This window comes from Sminthopsis crassicaudata, chromosome 3 (assembly GCF_048593235.1).
Source record: "Sminthopsis crassicaudata isolate SCR6 chromosome 3, ASM4859323v1, whole genome shotgun sequence".
Lineage (NCBI taxonomy): Eukaryota > Metazoa > Chordata > Mammalia > Dasyuromorphia > Dasyuridae > Sminthopsis > Sminthopsis crassicaudata.
Genome location: NC_133619.1, coordinates 396,172,746 through 396,197,771, shown reverse-complemented (window position 1 = coordinate 396,197,771; position 25,026 = coordinate 396,172,746). Strand labels below are relative to the sequence as shown.

Sequence of the window (25,026 nt, the reverse complement as noted above, 5' to 3'; positions counted from 1 at the left end):
CCAAGGGCACAGGGAGAAGGGATTCTGGTGGAGCTGGCCAAGGCCAACTTGTGCCAGCTGCCTGTGCTTTTGCAAGGTCCTGAAATACAGGTGGAGGGAGTGCCCTGTGCCTGCCCCTGGCTTTGTAGGGGGAGAAAAGACTGGAGAGGAGTGACCCACCCGTCCTTAAGATGATCCTGAGCAGAAGCCACCTCTGGGGCTTTTGGAAGGTCATATCCACCCCCCTCCACAGGGTCCCTCTCCCAGGACCAGGTGACGATTGTGGGCCTGTGTCTAGTGTCTGGAGAGGGGATGGGAAGGCCTGGCCCACAGTACAGGAGGGCAGGATCAAGGTCATCCCCTCAGCCTTTCTGCCCGCCTCTACCTCCCCAAATAAAGTGCATTCTCCAGTTCCAATGCAAAAGAAACATGGGCATTATTGCTAAGGTGCCAGCGTGCACCATCCCTCCGCCAAGTCAAGATGGATAGGAGAGATGGGGCACCTTAAGACCCCAGGCCTTACCTCCCCTGGGGTCTGAGAGGGACAGTCAAGGACAGAATTTCCAGCCTCTGCCTCAAGAGATTGTTCCAGCAGCCTAGAGTTGGGGTGGGGGTATGACTACCAGAGTCTCCCCCTGCTCAAATTCATAACAGGACTTTCCGGGGATCCCAGCCAGGGACCAGCCCTGGGTACTATAACAACCCTTTGCAGCCCAATTTACGAACACTTGCATGGTGAGACCCCCTGGGGAGAGGAGGGGGCACTTTGGTCAGTTGTAAGGGGGCGTCTCTGGAGGCAAAACTCAGGTAGCCTCCACCCCACCCCCAGATAGACAGAGGGAGAAAAAGAGGGGTCTGAGCAGGGCAGGGGGAGCGGGAAATTGGAAGGAAGGGAGAAGGGAGCTACCATAGCCCAACAAATGTCCTTTGCATGCAGGTGTAGAGAAAGAGGTGAGAAGGAAGCCACAAACTGCATCAAAACACAGGAAGTGATAGGACTGAGGGAGGAAGTTGAGAACCTTCTACCATCCTCCAGGAGGACCCCAAAATCCGTGGAGCGGATCAACACTGACGGGGTGGGGGTGGAGGGGCAGGCTGGCTGCACCAGCAACCAGCTCCCGAGTCTCTGAGGTTAAAACAGTCCCAGTGGGCTGGAAGGCGGGGTGGAGGAGAGCAGGGCTTCCCGCTGCGGCGCAAGGAAGCGGGGCTCTATCTCTCCGACTTCACCCGGTAGCGGAGCACGAGGTACGCCAACAGCCGCAGCGCCAGGAAGAAGATGCCCAGGACCAGGAAGTCCATGTAGAGCTTGGCGTCCTCCACGTCCAGCTGGTGGAGGATGCTCTCGGGCTTCTGGAATGGGCATCCGGAGGAATTCTCGGAGCAGTCCAGGTCCCCCCGCTCCATGCCGTAGATGGTCAGGATCACGCCCTCAAAGCCATACCTGGGCACAGCACACAGCTGCTAGTCCCTGCTCCTCACCGGCCGGAGCTCGGCCCTCTCCCAGCACCAGCGGGCAAGAAGGCCCCACCACAGGTACCCGGGCCAGGGGGCTGGAGAGGGCTACCTTCATGTCAGCAAGACATGCAGCGCCTGGGAAGTGGGAACTAGGGCGGCGGCCAGGGGCCGGGAGGGAGAGGCTGTCGGGACAGGAGCCCCTGAACCCGGGAGAGCCGAAGGGGAGCAGTCAATGCTGCCGCTACTTACCTGACGTAGGAGAGGTAGGAACTCCACTGCAGATAGGTGGGGATGGTTTTGAAGCTAACGAAGAAGCCAGAGAAGAGGAGGACAGGGATAGCAGTTACCGGGCCCACAAAGGTGGCCACCTGAGAATGTGGAGGCGGGAAGAGCAGGAAGGAACGGAAGGTGACCCTGGGCACAAACACTGGGACTGTGCTTGCCCAGCTCACACAACAGGAATGCAGGTTCACGCACACAGCGGCGAGTCCTCCCTTGGGGAGGGGTGCCTCTGCTCCCATGGCCAGCCCCCCAGTTCATCCCCTTGTGTGATCTTCTGTGAGAAGTATCTTGAGGATCGGGACTGTCTTTTTATATTTCTGTCTCCTGGTCTTAACAAAGGGCCTGGTACATAATAAACCCTGAATAAATCTTTCTTTCCATCTTTCCTTTTCTCCCTTTCTTTCTTTTTCTTCCCTTTCTCTCCCTCCCCTTTTTTCCTCTTTCTTTTTCTTTCTTTCCTTCCTCTCCTTCCTTCCCCTTCTTTCCCTCAACCTCTTTTTCTTTCCTTCCTTGCTTCCCTTTTTCTTTATGTCCCTACCCTAGACACACCTATTCTCTCCTTCCCACTTCTCCCATTTCCACTCACCTGTAGGGAGTTGGATGCAGCCCCAATCAGTAGCCCTAGAGACTGAGCTACCAGGGCAGTGGCTGTGGCCAGAGCAGAGAAAAGCAGGAACCGGGTGGCTTCCGCTGGTTGGCTGGTCATCCAGTATACAATGCTACAGTAAGCCATGGGGCAAATCACCTGGTGGGAGCAAGAAGAAGGCTGGAGAGAAGTGCTGGTGTGTGAGGGGCAGGTCTCCTCACCTCCCCCTGAATTCAGGCCTCCTCTTGTCTTCAGCTCCGGTTCCCTTATGGAACACCCTTCCCAGGACGGGCCTCACAGAGGCTCAGACTAGGAAAGATAACCTAGTCCGCCGCCCTCATCCCAAAGATGAGGAAAATGACCCTGACAGTAGAGTTCTCCTCCATCCAGTTTCCCAGAGTGAGCAGATCAAATGAGTTAAAATATACGTACAACGTGCCTTGCAACCCTTAAAGCACCACATAAATGCTCATTATTATTCTTACTAGCTCAAAGAAGAGAAATGATTTGATCAGGATTCCACAGCAAGTAAGTATAGAGGATTCAAATTCAGGGCTCTTCAAACTCGGGGTTCTTTCTACTGTGCTGAGGAAGCTGCATTCGTTGCTCCCTTACCAGGAATGCCCCCCTTCCGCCCTTTCTCTGGATTCCATCTTCCCCAGCGACCCCTGTCTGCAGGACCCTCTCTCTTTTCTGCCCATGCATATGTCCATGAGATGGTTAGCTACCATTTTACATTCATTAGCTTCATTTTTCAAACTAAATTTTACACCAAAAGTCAGGGGTCATTTTTGTATCTCCCACACAAGGCTAAACATACAGTTGGCGCTCAACAGTGCTTGCTGACTGAATCATTATTCCAGCTTACCTGGAAGGGCACATCAGCCATAGTCTTGGCCAAGTAATATGCTTTGAGGCTGTACCAGTAGTTGAGATGCTCCCGCATGAAGACAGCCATTTCTAGGGGAACTGAGACAAGAAAAAAGAGAAAGCATTCAAGGCCTTCTAGAATTCCCATTGTTCCCAACACAAACCGGCTGCTGCCTCCTGAAGGGTCTCTTACTGGGGCTGTAGGGTTGGGAAATCCCCCCCATAAGATAGCTGTCCCTCCCAGTCCATCAGCCTGCCTGACATTGGGACCGCAGCCTCCGGTCTCCCCATCTCATTAACGAGCCCGGCACCCCTCCATTGCCCACTCGCTCTCTCCCAGGTGCACCAGGTGCTAAGGACTCACAGGTAAGAACAGTAGGCATCAGGGCAGCAAACATGAGGAAGAGCATGGAGAAGAAGAGGCAGCCTGTGTTATTGAAGACTTTGCTGGCGTCGTTTCCGATGTGCAGGTACAGGAGACCGATGAGCACCCCAATCACCACGTGGGACATGAATCGAAGGTGGGTCAGAACCTGGCAGGGAGAGAGCGGTCAGAGTCAGGGAGGTGGAGCAGGGAGGAAACATGTGGCGCTGGACTGAGAACAGAGGAGGAATGACTGCACCATTCTGGTGGGATCTGGGGGGGAGGAGACCAGACAAAATCTCTGCTGCCCACATTAACAAAGAGCCCTCGTAGCCATCTTCAAGGTGGCTGCAGACAGTGGGACTTAGGCCAGAAACCCCTCTCTTTTTTCTCCATTTCCGGGCCAACTGTCAGGTCTAGGTTACTGGCAATTCCTCCATCCCCACAGTGTAGTCTCTCACCGTGTCTCTGAGGATGGACAAGAAGGTTCTCTTGAAGAGGATGCAGAACTGCGTGAACGTATTAGTGGCGAAGGTGTGACTCTCGATGGGGTCTACTTCCTGAGCAGGAAGAAGGTCACAATCCAAGGTCACAGAAAAGGGACCCACCCAGAGGGATGCCCAACACCACCCAGCCCAGCAAACAAGGGCCTCCGAGCTTCTGTGGAGCCTGCTAGGGCACGAGGCAGAACCCACCGGCAGCTGGCACTCCATTCCCCAGGGGCAAGGGGAAGGATCCCGAGATTGCTGGATTTAGAGCTAGAAAGGCCCTTCAAGGTCATCTCTCCTCAGTCCTCCATGTTCTACATGAAGAACGAAAGCTCAGAGACGGGAAGTGGCTCGACCCGTCACGTCCTGGCCACTTCTCCCTAACTCCACACGCGGACCCCCAGCATTCTCTCTTTCACTCACTGAAGGGCAAGCAGGACACGGGGATTGGACATGATTTTTCTCCGCACCGTCCTTCTTCTCCGCCACAGTGCACAGTCCGTTCTGTACCGCCCGGAACAGCATTGGGTTCAAGTCCCCGTACTCTCCTGATGCTACTTCAATGACTGTGGAAGAGGAGATGAGCCGCTGCGTCATTCTCTCCAGAACTAAACCAGCCCCTCAGGGGCATGACCCCACGCTCGTCACAAGGCAGTGTCCAGCACAGACAAAGGGCAGAACTCGAGGCCTCCCTCCTTCCCTGCCCACGTGGTCCAGGGTCCCAGCCGAGGTCCCACTCACTGAAGTCCGCCGGGTTGTGGTAGGTGGGACAATGTAGGCCCAGCCCCTTCAGGTAAGGGATCAGATTGGTGACCATGCCCTTGAAGATGCACTGACCCTGGCTCAGGATGTACAGCTGGAGGTAGGAGTTGAAGTGAGATGAGAAAGGAGTCGGATGGGGAGGTGGCATCCCCCCTGCACCCTAGCGTGTGTCCAGCCGCTGCCAGGGCCTGCACCTCGACATAGGCAGACCTCCCAATCCCTGCCACCCCAGCGCGTGGACACAACAGACACCAATGGTTTCCCCAACCCTATCCTCTCTATCCAGAAGGAGAGCCAAAGCTGGTAGCCAACCTTGTCAAACATCTCAAAGAGCTTGGCACTGGGCTGGTGGATGGTGCAGATGATGGTCCGGCCCCCCTGAGCCAAGGACTTCATTAGTGATACAACCTGGAAGCAGGAGGCACTGTCCAGTCCACTGCCCAGAGAGAGAGAAAGGGGGGGGAGACAGGAGGGAGAGTGTGTTAGGAGCAGGGTAAGGGAGGTAGGAGAATAAAGAAAGAGAAACTCAGGTGAGGGGAATGGCTCCAGAATGGGTTCTCCCCTAGTCAGCTTAATTCAATCAACATTTATTAAGTGCCTACTATGTGCCAGGCACTGTGCTGAGTGCTGGGAATACAAAAAGAGATAAAACACAGTCCCTGCCCTCCAGGAGCTTACGATCTAATTCTCCTCCCCCCCCCCAACCCTGCCCCATGCTCACTTTAGCCCATGGGGATGTCAGAAAGCAAAGCCCAGCTCCCTCACTCTTCTGAGCTAGTCTTGGAAAGCAAAGGCTCTATCTCAATGGTTCCACTTGGTAGGAGGGGATGCTATTGGGGAAGGTTACCGGAGGAGAAGAATACCTGGTAGGCTCATCAAAGAACATGACGGGTGGGTTGTTGACAAGCTCCAAAGCAATTGCCAGCCGCTTCCTCTGACCCCCCGAGAGCATGGCTGTCCTCGTGTTAGAACAGGACATCAGCCCCAAAGCCGTCAGAATCTCAGTCACCTGGCAAAGGCCACCCCACATCAGCCTCCGGGGCTTCCCGAAGCCCCTTTGCCATCCTGCCATTTCTCTGCCTTCAAAGGGCCCCCACAGGGTTCTCGCTCCACCTGGGGACCACCTCCAACTTGTGCTGACTGAACTAGCATCGGGGCCATTCTCCCTCCCCGGGGGCTACCCTGGTCCCTCACAAAGGAGGAGGCCTCTGACCAATCTCTTGCCCCACTCACCAGCTCCTTCTTCACCTCCTGTTTTTCATTCAACTTCAGGTTGGCAGAGACCTGGGCCCAAAAGTAGGGGCTGGTCAGTGGCGTGGGCACCGCGCCCACGAGCCCCGTGAATACCGCCTCACCCCAGCCCTTCATTTAGCAGAGGGACAAGCAGAAGAGCAGACTTTACCAGAGCATCCTAGTGCTGGGACTTCCATGGTGCCTATCAACCTTGAAGGGGGAATAAGGTGGTGAAATAGCTAACGTCCTCTACTCCCACTGGGCCAAAAGTTCCTCCAGGGCAATAACTATAGCTCCTCTTAATACCTGCCCCCTTCCTCCACACACATAGCAGGGGCTTCATCGCTGGAGGGATTATGTCATCGTTATACCTAAGAAACCCAGGCAAGTGTGGGGAGGGGGACACGCAGGGAGTGGGAGAGGGCCCTCACCATCATGGCCTCTAGCACGGTGAGATGAGGCAGCAGCATGTCGTCCTGCATGATGTAACAGGACATCTTGCGGAAGGTCCGCAGCTCGCGAGGTCGCCCGTTCACCAAGATCTGCCCCTTCATCCCAGACTCCCTTCAGGAGCAGAATGTAAGGGGGATCACAGGGTAGAACATCCTCAGAGCCTTAGGCTACCCTGGAAAACTCCAATCGATGACTTCTGTCTCTTCCCACGAGCCTCTGCCTTGGACTCTTCCACCCACCATGATCGTGGGCCTAGAACGCCTCCATCCTCCCAGTTCTCCACGCTCCTCCTTCTCCCTGCCCTCCGCCTTTCCCCGTATACACACACACACTCCCATCCTCACCGATAGCCAGCCAGGATGTTCATGAACGTGGACTTCCCCGCTCCTGAGGGTCCCATGATACCAATCAGCTCCTTTCGGCAGAACTTTCCAGACAGACACTTGAGAAGGGTCTTATAACCTGGAGTCAGGAGGAGGGAGAGGTCATTGAGGGATAGAAACGCCTCAGCCTCTCAAGCCTTTGACTCCATAATCTAGTAGCAGGGGGCAGCTAGGTGGTACAGTGGATTGAGTGCTGGGCCTGAGGTCAAGGAGATCTGTCTTCCTGAGACAAATCTGGCCTCAGAGACTTCTTAGCTGTGTAATCCTGGGCAAGTCACTTAGTCCTGTTTGCCTCAGTTCCTCATCTGTGAAATAAGTAGGAGAAGGCATGGCAAAGCGCTCCAATGTCTTTACCAAGAAAACTCCAAAATGTGGTCATGACTGAAAACAACTGAACAATAAAGCAGAACACCAGATTCAAAATCAGAAGAGCTCTTTTGGTTTGATCACTTACTAGCTTTGTGATTTAAAAAAAAAATTATTGATATCTTGTGTTTTTTATATAACTTACATTTCCCAATATATTCCTCCTCCTCTCAAACCAAGTATGAATCATCCATTATAACAAAGAATTTTTAAAAAAGAAAAAAAAAAAACATTCAGTAAAACTAATCAATACATCATCTAAGTCTGACAGCACATATCCATAATATCAGCCACAGCCCCCTCTGCAAAGAAGCAGGAGTTGCATCTCCTCATCTCTTCTTCAGGGCCAGACTAGGTCATTCTATTTCCATGAGGTTTGTGATTTGAAGAAAGTCATTTAACTTCTCTGAGACTCATTTTCCTCATCTGTAAAATGGGGGCATATTACTTAGACTGCCTACCTCACAGGATTATTGTGGCCAAAGTGTTTTCTGTAAAATTTAATGTATTGTATAAAATTACCATGGATACGGCCAGCAGCTAGGACAAAAGTAATACCTCAACAACAACAACAGATCTTCTCTTCTTTTCTAAACTCCCTAATCTGAGATGACTACCTCTGGAGTCAAGACATCTGAGGCATAATTTATTGAATTTATTGTGCTCTGGAAAAGGAAGGGGAGCCAGGGGTCATGATTCTTTTTCTCTGTGGGCATAAATTATTCTCTCTCTCCTTTGCTAAAAGGAGTTGCCTCCTGCCTTCCCCTTCATCTGGAAAAAGTCTTTCTTTCTTTAAAGCCTGGCATAAAATTGGATCCTTAGAGATCTGACCCAAGGGACTTGAAGGGGACACTGACACCCATACTGGTCCTAATAACCATAAATGTCTTCCCCCAACTTCTTCTTTCCTATAGCACCATCCAGTCAATGAATGACTAATTAGGAAGTTGGATAGAAAATATTAACAGAGACTCTTGATGGTTGTTTGGCTCACACACCTGGTCCGCAGTAGCTTTATACAGAGACCCTGCTTTTTAATTACTCTCTTCCCAGAGTTCCCAATCCCTGCAAAATTCTGTGGACCCTGTGAGCTCCCACTGTAGCCTGCAGTTCTTTGACCCTGTGACTGACAGAATCACAGAAGCTGAAAGGGTCTTCCAAAAGTCATGTGGTTCAGCCCCTACCTATAGGCAGAAGAGAGCTACCTACCTGCCAATGTCACAAGTAGTGATGGAAAGATTTAGATAATACACCCATGACGACACAGGTGGCCCTATGATTCCATCATTTAAAAACCATTCAGGAAGTGACCTCCTGTATCTGCCTTTCAGTGTCACATTGAGGGAAGGGAGAAGTTGGGTGAAGCTAAATCACCTTACTTCCCTTGGTTCTCCCAGTTTCTAAATTGGATTGAACTCCCAAGGAGGTCATGTTCAAGTAAATGAAGAATGGCAGGTTTCAAGGGAGGAGGAGAGGGAGGAAGAGAGAGAACACTGAAGTCACAGAATAATATATTTTAGAACAGGAAAGTTCTTTAGAGACTATCTAATCTAACCCTCTCAGAGTCACAAAGTTGTTATTTGCTAACTACTTCAATAAATTACATCTTGCTGGAATGAAAAGATCACTAGAATTGGAGTCAAAAAACCTGGTCCCAAATCCTGGCTTTATTATTTTCATGGACAAGTCAACTAACCCCTTTCTCTGAACCTCACCTGTCAAGTATGGAGGTTGGACTAAATTATCTCCAGCCCCTTTTATCTCTAAAAAACTATATTCTATCATTAAGATCTCTTCAAAAGGGCCCACATGTACAAAAATATTTATAGCAGCTCTTTTTGTAGTGGCAAATAATGGAAATTGGATGCCCATCCATCGGTGAATAGCTGAATAAGTTGTGGTATGTGATTGTGATAGAATACGATTATGTTGTAAGAAATGATAGGCAGGCTGATTTCAGAAAAGTCTGGAAAGACTTACATGAAATGATGCTGAATGAAGTGAGCAGAGCCAGGAAAACATTGTATACACTAACAACAATACTGGACAACTGATCAACTATGTTGATCAACAATGCAATGCAATCAACAATACAATTCCAAAAGACTCATGATGGAAAATGTTAGCCATACTCAGAGAAAGAATTACAAAATCTGAATGCAGATTGAAGAATACTGTTTTCATTTTGTTTGTTCTTTTTCGTAGTTTTTCCCAAAATGAGTAATGTGGAAATATGTTTAATGTGATTGTACATGTATAACCTGTATCAGATTGCTTGCTGTCTTGGGGAGAGGGAAAAGAGAAAAAAGATTTAGAACTTAAAATCCTAAGAGAAAAAAAAATTAGAACTTAAAATCCTAAAAAACAAATGTTTAAAGTTATCTTTACATGTAATTGGAAAATACTATGGATTAAAATACTGGATAAAATACTATGAAATGCCAGGGCAGGGGTGAGGAAGATCTCTTCAAGCACTAGATACTGTGAACTTTTTGACCCTCAGTATCCTCACCTACATAATGGAAAAGTAAGGCTTGTACCACCTTTTTGCCAGGGCTATGAGATAATGGATGTCATAGAGCTCCTAGATCATTGAATGTTATGCTTTATTTACCATTATCACAAATGTCTGCCAGAGAAAGGAAATACCTTGTTTCTTCCTGCTATTGCCCTATCCCCTTTCTTTCTGTCTACCCCAAACTTCTTATTCTCTTTTATTCTCTAGTGTAAAAAATGAAGGAAGACAAAGAAGGAAGGAAGAAGTCAAAGTATATTAAAGATGTGACTAAGAGAGCAGAGATACAAGGGAGGGAACAGAAGTGGAGGGGTGGGGAGGACAAACACGGAAACAACACCTGGGATTTCACCAGAGTTGGAAACTTCCTGTGTGGAAACTGCTTCTGTGTAACCCTCCATTGACTTGCCTAGGGATTACTAAAGGTCATGACTATCTCAAGATCACACAGCTAATATGAGTCAGTGGCAAAATTTGAACTCAATACTGCCTCAATTAGGCCCAAATACAGAATGTCCTAAAAAAAAAAAAAAAAAAAAAATGATAGTACTTTAATAACTTCAGAAATATAAATGCCAAAAATAAATAAATACAATATGAAAAGTTAATTATTTAAATATTTAAAATACAGGTGTTTCTTATTAAGCATATCAACAAAATCACTATCTTGTGCTTTATATATAATCAATTTTCTAATTTCGTAAAAACTTTAGTTAGCTGTTGCTTAGTTGCTTAGTAACAGAAAAGACTGCATTTGTAATCATAGTATTAAAATCATCCAAAAAATGATGCATATTTTTGTGCATATGTGACAATTTTTATATGAGTCCATAAAAAAGAGTCTAATGGACATACCTCAGCTGACCAAGATGGCCAAGCAAGAGGACCTCCTCTGTCAATGCATCAGCTTGAGAAAATATCATCCAGAAACTGTCCCACATGCAATGCATAATAACCTGTCTTGTTAAAATTAAAATTTTAAATCCATTATTCAAAATTCACAAAATTAAACCAACATAAAAGACTCATAATTAAACTTGCAAATGATGTTCTTCTAAGTTTGTGGCATTTATACCTATGAAGTTATTAAATCAAACCTGCACTAAGACTTTTAGGATACTCTCTAGCCAGTCTACTGTACCTCCCACCAAAAAAATCTGGCTTACATAAAATTAACGGAAAATCAAAATATATGTATGTATGGATTTTACTTTCAGAGATTTCATATTATGAGTGTGGTTTATATTTAAGCAAAAAAAATGTTTTTCATAAAATAGAGAGGGAGAGGGATTCTCCAAGTTTTTCTTATTTCAAAATTTTATTGAAAAATAACTCTCAACCCTGCTATCATGTTGATGCTGAAGTTCCCATTCAACTTTGGCCCTTGTCCTATTCCAAGTTCCCAAGAGTACAAGTGTACACACATTAAATGTGAGACAGGACACTAAAGGGAGAGAAAATTGCTAAAAACCTTGCTCAGCCCTGCTCATAAGTGTTTCAGTCTAGCTTCTCAAATCCAGAGGAACAATTCACTCGTCCAACCTCCACCCTGGTGCTGGGAAACCTAGTTTCCCTATTCTCAGCTCATGTTGCCTGGGGCTGAGGAGGGACAGCAAAGATTTACTGAACTCTGGACAGTAAGTTCCCAGATGCAAAACCCTCTCTCAACTACCTCAACACCTCCTTTGAGACCAGTCCAGACAGTTTCAGATTTTTACCAGGGAAACCATTGAGAACCACATTTTCTACCACTGATTTAATTCTGTGTTTAGAAGAGTCCTGAGATGATGCAATGCAAAGAATATAAGCTGGTGATCAGAAGATATGTTTGTTATAGGTTCCACTTACTTATAGTTCTATTATATAGTTCTACTACTGACTTGTTATGTGACCTTAAACTTGTAATTTGCTTTCTGAAACAATTCTTCCACATCTTTAAAACAGAATTAATTCTTTCTCTCTATTTTCCTTTCCAATACTCTTGCCCAAAAATCTTCAGTAGCTCCGTATTGCCTACCGAATTAAATTAAAATGCTTTTCCCTGGCATTGAAGGCTCTGCTCAACCTGCCATTACTCTACCTTATCTTATCTTAGATACCTTTGCCCTCCAGCCAAATTGGATAACTTTCTGCCACCCTAGTTCCAGAACAACACTGCATTCTCACAATTACATGCTTTTTTCCTCCGATTGTTTCCTCTGCCTGGCTTGTCTCCCCATCTCTCTTCAACAGTTTGTTTTTTTTTTCCCCTATCCTTTAAAGCCTAATTTAAATAATACTTCCTTCAGAAAGTCTTCCTTTATCCTCTTCCCTAAAATGATTAAAAAGCTTTTTACTCCCCTGACCTCATATAACATTTTTGAGGCTTAAATTAATATATATATATATATATATATATATATATATATATATATAATACTTCAGAAACTTTAAAAAACTACATAAGTATCAGATATTGTTATAAGATTTTTGTGACCAGGGGATCATAGATTTAGAGCTGAAAGACACTTCAGAGGTTTTCTGGTTCACAGAGAGATAGTTGTCCAAGCACATATTAGATGTGAGAATGATTTGCAAAATTAGAAGCACTATATCCAATAACCAGAAAGGCCCTCTCCAAAGATTCTCCTACAATTCTTTATCAGACCCCTAGATATTTGACATATTGAGGAGACTCCTAGATCAGGGCAAAGATGGGAATATAGGTAGTCAGGGAGTCAGCAAATAGGAAGAAAGGAGAAGAAATCTACACAAGAAATAATGAGCTCCTTATCTTTAGAAAGACTCAAATTTGAGGCAATGACCACATATCGAGGATATTACAAAGTGTATCACAAAAGCTAGCGCTGACCAGAACCTTAGAGATCATCGAACTGAACTTCTGTATTTCACACCTGAAGCACGGGATAAGTGACTTGCCGAAAGTTACTCAGGAAAGAGTCCTACATCAAGCTATGATTCAAATGCCAGCTCTGATTCCAAATCCAGGCTTTTCCCACTACAGCTGACTACCTTGTCTGCTTCCAATATTATTTCAGAGATTCATGAACCTGATAGAGAATGGACTAGATGATCTCTGAAAATCCTTCCAATTTTATGATTCCATTGTTTTATAAGTTTTCAGTGCCCCTTCAGAGGACAGAGGGCATGGTGCTCATTTAGAAGGCAAAAAAAACCATCAATGACCGGTTAAGAAGTAGAGGGCATAGTATGCAGATATTACTTATTGGGGAGGACGGAAAAGAGCAAAATAAGGGGACAGAAAACTCAGAAACAGAGCGAGTGACAATTCCATACCCCTCTTGCGCCAGCAGGGTCCCTCTCGAACAGAGTAGGACAGCTCCACGAATTCTATATCAACTGCAGAGCGCTTTGGAAGATGAGAGAAGCGCTGGGCTTCTGTGATGTGGTTCTCCACTTTCTTCAGGTGTGTGGTCAGTAGTGGGGGCTCTGTGGGGCCAGGGCGCCCTGCCATATCCTCCAGGGCCACTGCCACAGCCCCTGGCCCCAGCCCACAGCTGCCCACCTCCAGTGCCTTCTCCTCCATCTCTTTGCCCTGCAGGGAACCAGGGAGCTGAGGGGGACTTGTTTAACATCACACCCAGCCCTGGCCCTACTTCCATCTCTGTCACGGCTCCACCCCCCTCTACCCTCCAACTTGCTCTTTCTCTTGCCTTATCACACAGTTGTCTACACGGGTCTATCATCTCATTCCCTGTAAGTTCCTGCTTTCTCTTGTCCCATTCCAGTCCTGCTCTTCTTCAAGGTCTCCCTTAAGCATGTCCCCCTTACCATCTCCTCCAGTCCTACCTTCTCAGAAATCTGGTCCAGGCTATTCAACATTACCCATGTGCCTCAAGGCTCTGTTCTCTTAAATGCATACCTCAAGATATCCCCTTTTACTAGCCATCAAATTCTAGCCCGTTCATCTGCGCCCGCCAACCATCCTTCTCTGCCCCCAGCTCATGCAGGCCCTCTCGGCTCCCTCCTCTCTGAAGCTCTAATCTCCTTACCCGGCAGAACTCTGGCCAGCAGCCCCAGCCCTAGGGAGGAGGGAGGAGGGTTAGAATCCAGAAGGGAGGACAATGGGAGGGGCAATAAGGGACGAGTGATAGGAGGGGATCCAGAGAGAGAAGGGTGTGGGGGAGACGGAGCATCCCCAGAGCCTAGGAGGCCTCCTTTATCCCCTTGGACAAATAGGACCCATCGCCTGTGCAGCTCCTCCAGAGCCCCGTCTCTGTGCGCTGCGGCGGGCCCTCCTCTATAGGAGCTAGGCGCATGGACTGGGACGCCTGTCCCCCCACAAGCCACGGGACTAACAAACACAGCCCCACTTCCACACACCTAGTCACCTTGACGCGCCCCGGGGGCTTCTGAATAGGAGGCCCAATACGATAAGAAATGAGGCGTTTCCCCCGTCCCCAACCTGCAATGGGGTCTTCGCTTCTGCCCCCCTTACCTGCCTCTGGTTGCAATACAGCGGTCCAGGCTCCAGGTCCGGCGGCCTGGGCTGGGCGGGGCCGGGGCGGAGCCGAGTTATGGGGAGGGCCCCGGCCCCGAGTTTGAGGGGAATTGAGGGGCTGGGGGCGGGGTGGCCACCCCAGCTCCGGGCCAGATGCGCAACCCCCTGCGCTTGAAGCTCGTCGGCACGGCTGCCTCCTCCGGAGCCGGCCGGCCGGGCGGCTGCGCTCTCCTAGGGGCGGCTGCCTGGCCCCGCTGCTCTTAAAGGGGCGGCGCAGCCCCGCAACTGGCGGGGGGGAAAGGGGGAGTGAGCATGAGGAGGAAAATAAGGGAGCAGGTGAAGTGGAGGACGTGAGTGGCGAGGAGTTGTGGACAAAGGGCTCAAGGGAAGAACTGAGGCGCGAGGAAGAAAGAAGTCGTTAAGAGAACCGAGAATGAGACGTCTCAAAGAATAGGGGTCCTGCTGTACAAGGAAGACAATGGGGGACTGTGTTTCTGTACCAGTTTAAACACCCTTCGCTCCTCTCACGCCCCTCTCCTTCCTTTGCCCTTAGCTCCCAACCTTCACTCAGCATCTCTTCTCCCAAGAGACTCAATCCCAGGAGACACTAATCAAAGTATTAAGTGTCAGGAAGAGAGGAGCTGAGAGGGGTCACTTTCTAATGAACTTTTAAAACCTTCCCTCAGTTTCCAAATTTCTGTCCACACACACACCCAGCCAGAGCCCAAGGGCAAGAAAGAAGGGGAGGGACAGTTTCTTGGGGAGGGACCTGGAACTTCCAAGATTGTACAGACACATGAGAAACTGTACACGAGCACATGTCTGCCTGCAAATATGCACTTACTCCTCCCTGCTCAGTTGGAGAAACACTTCTTCCCATCATCCGACCTTGTTCACAAGCACTGACCCGACAATGGCAACATGAATATGCATTCCCTCACAAAGACCTTGGTATTTGTGTGACTTTCCATTTCACACCCTCCCAGGTCTCCTGAACATGCCTTCACATGTATGCAAGATGTATGAGCACACGTACAGGGATTTCATCTTGCTTGGCCTTCTAGGGCATCTCCTCACAGTCCCCACCTGTCCCTACCATCCTGCCATGGTATCTTCTCCAGGGTAAGTAGGTTAGCCAGCCCGAGGCACATGATGCTGTGTCTTTAAGTCTTCCACCTGTCACAGCGCTGAGCTAACAGGGAGGGGAAGGAAGCTGCTGCTGCTGCGGCAGTAGTGAGGTTACTAGCAGTCAAATCTCATCCATCTCCTCCCCATCTGCTTTTTGCCAACCTGGAGGTTGGCTAGGGGCTGGACACTATCCCTGCCCTCTTCCTGTGACTCTGCTTCGACCTCTACTTTGGAAACTATATTTAAATTCCTTAAAATCGTTTTCTCTTTCCTCTTTGTCATTTATTCCCCAGGACAGAAGCCCACCTCCATTTTTCAGAATATTCCTTTCCTTATTCCCTAGGACCTATTCTCTAATTTCTTAGGATATATTCCTCATTTACATATCCCCAACCCCTAAGAAATACCCCTACCATTCGCTATGGCTCCACTTCCTCCCCCCCCCCATTTTTTCCTTCATGCCTAAACCATACTCTCCTATTTCCTAGGACAGATTTCTCCTATCTCCTCTCACCCTCATGCCGGACAATGTCCCATTCTCCAATAATATACCCATATTCCCTAAGAGACTCCTGACTCTTCCATCTTTTAACAATATACCTCTATCCCCTGGGACATTCATTTCCTAAAACAAGTCATTTTAATGTGACATCCCTCTCTCCATTTCCCAAAACATTCTCTATTCTCTAAAAACAGAACTTCTTTATTATTCCTTAGAACATACCTGCCAGTCCCCAAGATAACCTCCTTATTCTCCAGAAATATACTCCCCTTTCCCTATGACAGACTATCCCATTTCTCAAAACCTCCATTTTCCAATAATAACACTCCATTATCTAGGATATCCTCTGTTCCCCAAGACATACTCCACATTTCTAAGGACAATTTATCTGTTTTCCAAGGACAGATATCCTTCATTCCTCAGGATATGTCCCCCTTATCCCAATCATCCTACCTTTCCCCTTCTATTGCTTCAAACATTCAGGCATTCACATTCATTTCATTGAGTACATTTTTATTGGGCTTCTGTCATGTACAAAATAGAGGTACTTCCATTCCCTTGAAAGTACATCTTCCCCCATTCTTTCTTTCTAAAAATCTCCATCCCAAAACAGTGTCCCCAGCCTGAGCAGTCTGAAGGTTGCTGAATGAAGGCAGGGGCAGAAATGTCCTTGTCTCAGCTCAGTACTTAGAGCTAATCTACAGAAAGGGGCTGGACTGGGGATTTATGGAAGAGACAGCTGCTGAACAGATTTATGGGGCTGTAGAGGGAGGAGGCAAGTGGGGTCCTGTGGGAACTGGAATGGGGACACCTAAGGCCATCTGAGCCCCAGCTCTACATCAACACTCTCCCTTCCTCCCTTATCTCCTCTTCCCTCCTCCTCTCCCCCCCACCCCATTATCTCTTAGGCCACTGAGTGTACTTGTCTCTCCTGTACCCCCTGCTGTTTCCAGAGAGAAATGCAACCAGAGAAAAGGTGAGAAAAAGACAGGGAAAGGAAACCAAATCAAATTGCCCTCCTACCTCCCGAATAGACAGGATGATTAGTCAGAATAGTGGTTTTACAGAGGCAGGCAGCTGGGAAATAGAGTAGTGACTTTTCCAGGAAAACAGCTAGTCATCCTCAAAGACACTGTGAATTTGTTTTTTCTCTCCCTCCAACTACACATATCTTCCATTTGTTCCCAGGGCTGCATTAGCAGCTTTAGCTGTAGCCAGCATCCCTACCTCCTTGGTTGCTTGAGTATGAAATGGGGAGAAAAATGAAAACAAAAGGGGAGCAAGAGGAAAGAGTCCTTGAAATAGAGGAGTAGGAACAATTCCAGCCAAGGATCTTAAAGTCGTAGAACCATCATTTTAGAGCTAGAATGGTTTTTAAAGGCAATTCATCCTACTCCCCTTAAAGATAGAAAACTTAGGCAAAAAGAGACTGCATTACCTACCATGGGTTACACAGCTAATAAGTATTTAAGACAAGATTTGAACCCGTTTTCCTGGGTCCAATGTCTCACATAGTATAATATGCTCCTCTCAAAAAATTAGCCATGGGAATATGGAAAGATCTCTGTTACTCCTCATAACAGAGAATGAGTAGACAAAAGTTATCTTCAGGACAAAGCTAGATTTCTGAGTGCACTTGGTCATTTCCCCACTCCTGTCCAGAGAATAACCCTTATTGTCCACCCCTTCATCTCTGTTCCTAATGGATACTCACCAGCAGGGTATATCCATTCACAGATCTGACAGCAGGAAAAGCAGCAGGCTTAGCCTAGGGGCTTGGGGAGATAATGGTTAAGAAGGCAGCCTTGATAGGGCTGAAGTCCTGGTGGAATAATGAGGCAGAAGGAAGACCAGTGGGAGGTCAATTCCAGCTGACCCTGTTCCATCTGGCCTTGGACTGGGACTCCTGGACGGCATTGAATAGAAATAAGTATAGAAGAGCCCCAGCCCAATGATGGATTTTCTCATTTAATAATTAAATTAACTTAAATTTCAATTCAGTCAGCTTTAATTGAAAACCTACTGTGTGCAAAACATTTGAACAGTCTGAAGTCTAAGAACTGATTTACAAAGAGATAATAGGAAAATGATCTCCTTCCCTTCTTCTTTCCTTCCCCCACTCCCCCCTAACCTGGGTCTTGGAAATCTATAAGGGCAGACATTTAGCCTACACAGATATCTGAAAGATTCTAAATAGAGGGAATCATAAAAAATCAAGAGCTTGAAAGGATGTTAGATTTTTCAATTCTATCTTATTTTATAGATTAGGAAGGTGAAGTCCTGAGAGATCACAAAGGAGTGGATAGAAAACAGATTTTAAACCCAAATCTTCTCACTCCTAAGGCATTGTTCTTTCTACTAGGAGAGGGAGATAGATAGATCGATCGATCCCACCAGGACAAGTGCCAGTTAGGCACTAAATTGGGGAGGACAGGAGCAAGAATGGTGGTCTGGGTCTTGGACAGACACCAATTGAAAATGGTCTTTCCCCCTCCCCTCAACCAACAGACTTCATTGTGTATCCCATTCAGTGGATACTGTTTCTCATACTACTTTATAGTACCTTCAACTGGACTGAAAGCTTTTTGAGGGTACAGATCATTCTAATCCATGATTTGACACTATATTTTCCCAGCATACCTTGTGTAAGAGATAGTTTGTTCTGATTTGGGGTTTTGGAAATTTTGTTACCATGCTTAAGCTCTTCTATATCTGCCTCATCTTGAGATTTCCCCGTTTCTGTCCACTTAGGAACTCTGTCAATTGTCATTCAGAAAAACCAGCAAGGAAGGGGAGACATTCTGCTATTTTGTGGTCATGTTTTTTAGTTGCACTATATCTGTCCTTTTTATAACCTCCTAAAGATCACATATCAAAATCCATTCCCATGTCACAATCTTATGCCCTTTGGGCATAGTTCCAGATTGCTCTCCAGAATGGTTGGATCATTTCACAACTCCACCAATAATGCAGTAAATTTAATAGATAAATATTGTGTATGTTCTGACTACTTCAACTTATTTCCTCTCCTCCTCAAGTTTCCCATTCTCTGAGAAGCAACAATCTTGAAATTAGGTCAATTAACAACCCTACAATGGCTTCTAACTATTCTGGTAAAAGGAAGAGTCAATCATTGTAGCAAACTTCATTGTTACTTTATTTAAAGAAACTACTGTAGCCAAGCCAGCCTCCAGCAACCACCACCACCCTGATAAGTCAGCAATCACCAACATCCAGAAAAGACCTTCTGCTAGCAAAAAAGATCATAACTCAAAGCAGGCTCAGATATGCTTAGCATTTTTTTTTAGTAAAAAAAAGTATTTTTTAAAATTAAGGCATATACTTTTTTAGACATAATACTACAACACCCTTAATATAGTATAGCCTAAACATAACTTTTCTATGCACTGGGAAACCAAAAAATTCCCTTAATTCACTTCATTGAGATATCTGCTTTATTGGGGTGGTCTAGAACCAAACTGGCAATTTCTCCAAGGTATGCCTGTACTACAAAGTTATAAAATGTCTAAACTCTTCTGTTCCCCAGAAAGAATGTGTCCTGTCAATCAAAAATAATTTATTAAGCATCCACTTGGTGTTTGGTTTCAAAAATTTGGAGCAAAAGAACAACCACACCTTCAAGAGGTTTATATTCTATGTCAAAAAAGCACTATCACATAAAGAAAACAACACTTGGTTGGTTTTGAGAAGAAAACTGGATTTGAATCCTGGCTACAACCTTACTTACCGTAATTCCTGGCAATTCATTTAAGTTTTGCCAGTCTTGGTTTAATTTCCTCATTTTTAGAATAGTTGTGCTACTTACCTTAAAAAGTTATTGTGAGGAAAACTTCTTTTTTTTTTTTTTCAAATATTCAAGTATAATATAAACATGAATAATTCATCAACAAGTATTCATTAAGCACTGATTATGTGCTAGGTACCAGGCCAAACATTGGGAATCCAAAAAAAATAATGAATCTTTCCCTACCTTCAAGCAGCTTACATTCTGTGGAGGGAAACAACATATACATATAGAAGTAATCACAAAATGTATGTGTGTATTATATAAGTATGTGTATGTGTGTCTCACATACACACAGTTAATACAGAATAATCAGGAAAAGTCTCATGTAGGATGTGGCACTTGAGTTGAGCCTCCAAAGAGGTTAAGAATTCTGAGTAGATGTAAGGAGTTAGTGAATTAACACATTGTTGGTGGAGTTATGAACTGATTCATTCTGGAGAGCAATTTGGAACTATGCCCAAATGGCTATAAAACTGTCCATACCCTTTGTTCAGCAATACTACTAGTTCTGTATCCAAAGAGATCATAAAAAAGGAGGAAATAATCCTAAATGTACAAAAATATAATAGCTCTTGATGTGGTGGCAAAGTATTAGAAATTGAAAAGATACCCATCAATTGGAGAATGGCTGAACAAGTTGTGGTATCTGAATGTAATGGAATACTACTATGCTATAAGAAATGATAAGCAGGGGGATATCAGAAAATCCTGGATTTACATGAACTGATGCTGAGCAGAACCAGAACACCACACACAGTAACAATGTTGTGTGATCAACTATGATTGACTTACTTCTTCTGAGCAATATAATAATACAAGACAATTCCCATAGACTTGGGATGGAAAATGCCCATCCATATCTAGAGCAAGAACTATAGAGATCAAATTCGAATCAAAGGATATTGTTTTCACTTTTTCTTTTTTTTCTGAGTTTTCTCTCACATGAATAATATAGAAACATGTTTAAAATGACCATATATAACCTATATCAAAATGCTTTCTGTCTTGTGGAGAGGGAGGTAAAGGAGGAAGAAAAAGATTTAGAACTCTAACACTTACAAAAATGAATGCTTTTTTTTCTTCCCAGGTTATTTTTACCTTCTTTCTAAATCCGATTTTTCTTGTGCAACAAGATAACTGTATAAACATGTATACATATTTGACATATACTTTAACATATTTAACATGTATAAGACTACCCATATCTCTAGGGGAGGGGGTGGAGGGAAGGAGGGGAAAAGTTGGAACAGAAGTTTTTGCAAGGTTCAATGTTGAAAAATTACTCATGCATATGTTTTGCTATAATAATAATAATAATAATAAAAGCTTAGATCAAAAAAAGTGAATGCTGAAAACTATCTTTATATGTAACTGGAAAAAAAGGTGATTAAGTTCAAAATAAAATAAATATAAATAAATAAAAGGAATTAGTAAATTCCAGACATACAAGATAACAAGGAATGGAGGTGAGGGATGGCATGTTGTCTATGGGGAACCAGGTAGATCAGTTTAGCTGTAATGTGAAAGAAAATAATGCTTGATAAGCCTTGGAAGTTAAATTGAAACCAGATTGTGAAAATCATTAAATGACAAAGTAGTTTGTATTTTAATTTTGAGGAGTTATGAAATATATTCTATGGTCAAATCCTCTCCCTTGAATGTAGAAAACTTCCAGTTTTTTTGAGTCTTTATGACACATTCTTTTTCTCCTGAAGCTGGTGTAGCATTAGATGTCCAGACCTAGTCACAGGTACCACCCTCATGACAGAGTACTGTTTAGTGAAGACAGTAACTATTCACCAGTCGCCTCACCCTTCCTGTAAAATGCCAAACCCAGTTCAGGTCCCCTCCCAATAATATAGGATCAGAATAGAAATCAAGATAGAGGAATAAAAGGAAGCAGTTCCGCCTAGCTCCCCACAAAAGCTAAAGGGGTGCATGGGGTACAGCCTCTAGGAGAAATATAGCAATAATCCTGAGGCCCCTGACCCTAGGAGAGCTATTGTTCTAACAATCTGTTTGTCAATAATCCTAAAGTCTCCTGTCCTTAGGAATACTACAGTATAGTGCTGTGACTGTGAGATTAACAATTATTGATGACTGTGAGATAAAACAATCTAGTGGTCAGTGATAACAAAGTTCCTGAAATAATAGTGAATAGATCACCCCTCATACTTACCTGTAAGCCACAAAACTAGCAAATATATAATATAAAGATGCTGGTCTCTATAACTTTTTCCTATAAATTTATCTTCTTGCTCCTGATACTTTGCTGAATTCTTTTGGAATTTAGTTCACTTCAATTGGTGTTACAATTATAATACACTTTGCCCCTTGACTTGGAGATGGATTCAAATCTGCAAATTTTTTTGAGATACCTTGTGACACCAATCTATAACTCCAACCTTTGGGGGGGTTTCCTTTTACTTCAATATAGCCTATTGAATTAATTGCATTTTCAATGGAGGAGTTCAGAGAAAGGAAGAGAAAGAATATTAAGAAATGTTTACACATGTAACTGGGGGGAAAATAAAATATTGAATAAGAAGAGGAAAGCAATAGACAGAATTCTGACTGGGAAAATCCAAGAAGTGACAATGAGTCATTTTTCTAACCCAGGTAGTTTAGGAAAGACAAAAGAGGTCTGTGAAACTGGGGTGGGTCTGGCTAAGAACATGCAGCTCAGGGAGCAGCCTAATACCCAGAAGCTGAAAGAGGATGAAAAGCCAGCTATCATGGCAGGAAGTACTGGGACAGAAAGAAATCCCAAGAGATCCCACAACAGGAACCTTCTGCCAACTCTGTTACCCACTTCCCAGTTCTGGGCCTCAGATCCAGGGGAGAAAAGGAGTTGGAATATGGGACCCTATCTGTGTACTTATAAACATTTTAGAACATATAGGTTCTTTTTTTCCCCTTACTATCTTTGAAAACAGACTTACTAGTGGTATTGAAAAGTCAAAAGATATATACGTAGTTTTATAACTCTCTGAATATAATTCTAGATTGTTCTCCAAAATGACTGGAACAAATCAGACAAGCAAATAATAACTAAGATCTCAGGAGTAAAACAAGGTCTCAGTTCTAGCCAACATCCCTCTTTTTCTGTGGAAGCCTGAAGTAGAACCACCATGGCAGGGATCCCAAACTAGAGAAACCTATAGCTCAGTCACTCAGAATCAGCGAGGCTCCAAGTGGGCTTATAGCAGCCAAGTTCAATGGTGATTGTATCAAAAATCCCAACCAGGGATGAGCCCACAGACCCAAACCTGGGTCAGAAAACTGCAGAACTCAGACTAGAAAGACAGTGAGCAGATTTTGCCCTGGATGACATCACTTCAGGAGTCCTGATACCTTACAGGTCCCCAAAGTGAAAACAGCAGAATGTCAGAGGACAAAAGCTCAATTGAGATATCCCTTCCAGTAGGGTGTAGAGCCCAGCCCCAACATGAAGTCCAAAGCCAAGAGCAAGCTTTAGAATGATGAGCAAACAAACAAAAAAAGACTTCCACCATAAAGAATTATTATGGCAACAGGGAAGGGCAAAACACAGACCCCGAAGAATGACTTAAAAACATCTACAAGCAAAACTTCAAAGAAAAATCCAACTTGAATACAAGGCCAAATAGAATTCCTAGAAGAGTTTAAAAAAACAAAGCAAAACCCTGAGAAAATTATTTCAAATTACAGTAGTAGGGGCAGCTAGGTGGTACAGTGGACAGAACACAGGCCTGGTCAAAATGATGAATTCAAAACTGGCCTCAGATATTTATTAGCTGTGTGACCTCAGGCAAGACAACTCTAATTACTTTAAATTTTATATATATATATAAAAGAGCAGTAAAAGGAAAAAAAAATTTTTTTAGAAAAAAGAATAGCTGAGAACAAGAGGTATAAAAACCTCTTGAAGAAAAAAACTCCTTGAAAACTAGAATTGAAGTTAATGAGTTCATGAGATACCAGTTGTATGAAATTAGGGCAAGGATCCATTATTCAATAAGTATTTGTTGATGGACAGGAGGGAAATCCAAATGATGTGGGAAGCAATGGCATCTATCAGACAAAGGCCTCTGGGTCCTGTCCATCTTCTTCATCTTGGCCTCGAGCTTGAATCCTTACCTCCTTGTTTATCCTGTTTCAGGCCAACTTTTTCCACTCTAAAAAGTGAGCCCATGTTTGAAGTTGAGAAAAATAATTCATTTGGACAATTTGGATACACCAGCTAATCCTTGTGTGTTTTCCATAAACCTTCAGACAGATAGGTGTCACTGAACCATTATCCTATCCTATTATCAATTTGTTCTCTAGGGTGATGTACTCTGGCCACCAGGGCAGTAGTTTCATCCAAGTACCTTTGATCCATGCACACATACACAATCTGTCCCCACCAAATAGCTTCACAAGGCTTACCAGGAAAGAAATTCTCATTGACCTAGGTTCTGAATTCTAGCCTAGGAATTACTAAATATTGTGCAAAAATTTAAAAATTAGAGAAATCTCAAACTCATTATGCAGCTTCCTCCCCACCCCTAATCTCACCAAATATCTCCTGTTCTCTGTCAACCAGCCAATACAGTCATAAAACAACATATTGAGAATGTAAGAGAATGTTTATGCCGCCTGATTATTGCTGAACCTCCTCTCACGCCTCTAGAAAGTACAAAAGGCTAAGAGATTTGGTAATGGCTATCTTCTGGTCTTACAGGGAGGAGGGATGAAAGAGGGAAGGAAGATCCTTCTCACCAGTCACTGAGAGTCTTTGAAGCTGTTCTGGCTCTCCATCCCACTGGGACTTGGCTCTCTGCACAGTAGTCGCTAACTGACTGCACTGGTAGAGGTCTAAACCAGCTCTCTTACCATAGTTCCAGCTTCTCCAGATGCAAAGGCAGTTTCCAGAAACTACTGGATTCTACAGCCTAAAAGCTACCAGTCTAGTTGCTGTACCATGCCTTGTTCCTGCCCCCCAAATGCCTGCCAGAAGTCCCATCCCCAGGTATAACTACTGTTAAGGCTTTACCCTTTGGCTGTTAAATGTGAAGAAGTCCAGATTTCAAGGGCAAACAAGAAGAAAGGATGAAATTCCAATCCAGGATGTCCACCCACAGCTTCTCCATCACTTGGTCCTCTTGTGTGTCCTTTCCTCACAGATGGTTTAAGAACAAGAATTCCCAGACCCAAACCCAGAGCAATGCTTCTTTGACCTAAAACTATCTCCATGGGACCCAGGTCCAACTCTTCCTGTAGTCCCTAAGCCCCTCCTGGTTGGCTCACACATGCTACACTGGCTTGACCAACTAAGGGTGCGTTTCTAAGGGGAAGGTCTTCCCAGTATTCCACCTGCCAGACAAGACAAACAAAAAGAATGTGAAGAGGTTTCTGACAAAGAGACT

The 25,026-nt window shown here is 44.9% G+C and overlaps 1 protein-coding gene across 6 annotated transcripts; it reads right to left on the bottom strand.

Moving 5' to 3' along the window:
• Window positions 1-950: 950 nt before the first annotated feature.
• Window positions 951-24,983, bottom strand: ABCG4 (ATP binding cassette subfamily G member 4). Of its 6 annotated transcripts, XM_074302359.1 has the most exons (16): window positions 14,196-14,419; window positions 13,750-13,779; window positions 13,034-13,292; window positions 6,817-6,934; window positions 6,451-6,583; window positions 6,020-6,070; window positions 5,650-5,795; window positions 5,099-5,222; window positions 4,766-4,880; window positions 4,448-4,590; window positions 3,998-4,096; window positions 3,537-3,705; window positions 3,171-3,271; window positions 2,303-2,461; window positions 1,684-1,802; window positions 951-1,420 (listed from the first exon to the last, which is right to left on the bottom strand). In XM_074302359.1, the coding sequence occupies exons 3-16, from the start codon at window positions 13,281-13,283 to the stop codon at window positions 1,189-1,191; spliced, it is 1,959 nt and encodes a 652-aa protein (XP_074158460.1). In that variant the 5' UTR covers window positions 13,284-13,292; window positions 13,750-13,779; window positions 14,196-14,419; the 3' UTR covers window positions 951-1,188. The 6 variants fall into 6 exon arrangements, with proteins under 6 accessions (XP_074158460.1, XP_074158456.1, XP_074158457.1 ...); XM_074302355.1 differs by lacking the exons at window positions 13,750-13,779; window positions 14,196-14,419 and adding an exon at window positions 24,654-24,983; XM_074302356.1 differs by lacking the exon at window positions 13,750-13,779 and having other exon boundaries at window positions 14,196-14,323.
• Between the last annotated feature and the right edge of the window lie 43 nt (window positions 24,984-25,026).

Excerpts from the sequence above, each read along its gene's own strand:
- ABCG4 (XM_074302353.1), bottom strand. The coding sequence starts at position 13,579 with ATGTTGAATAGCCTGGACCAGATTTCTGAGAAG. Across the intron at positions 6,584-6,816 it reads AACATCCTGGCTGGCTATCG|GGAGTCTGGGATGAAGGGGC; the intron begins GTGAGGATGGGA and ends CTGCTCCTGAAG. Across the intron at positions 3,706-3,997 it reads TGTCCATCCTCAGAGACACG|GTTCTGACCCACCTTCGATT; the intron begins GTGAGAGACTAC and ends TCTCCCTGCCAG.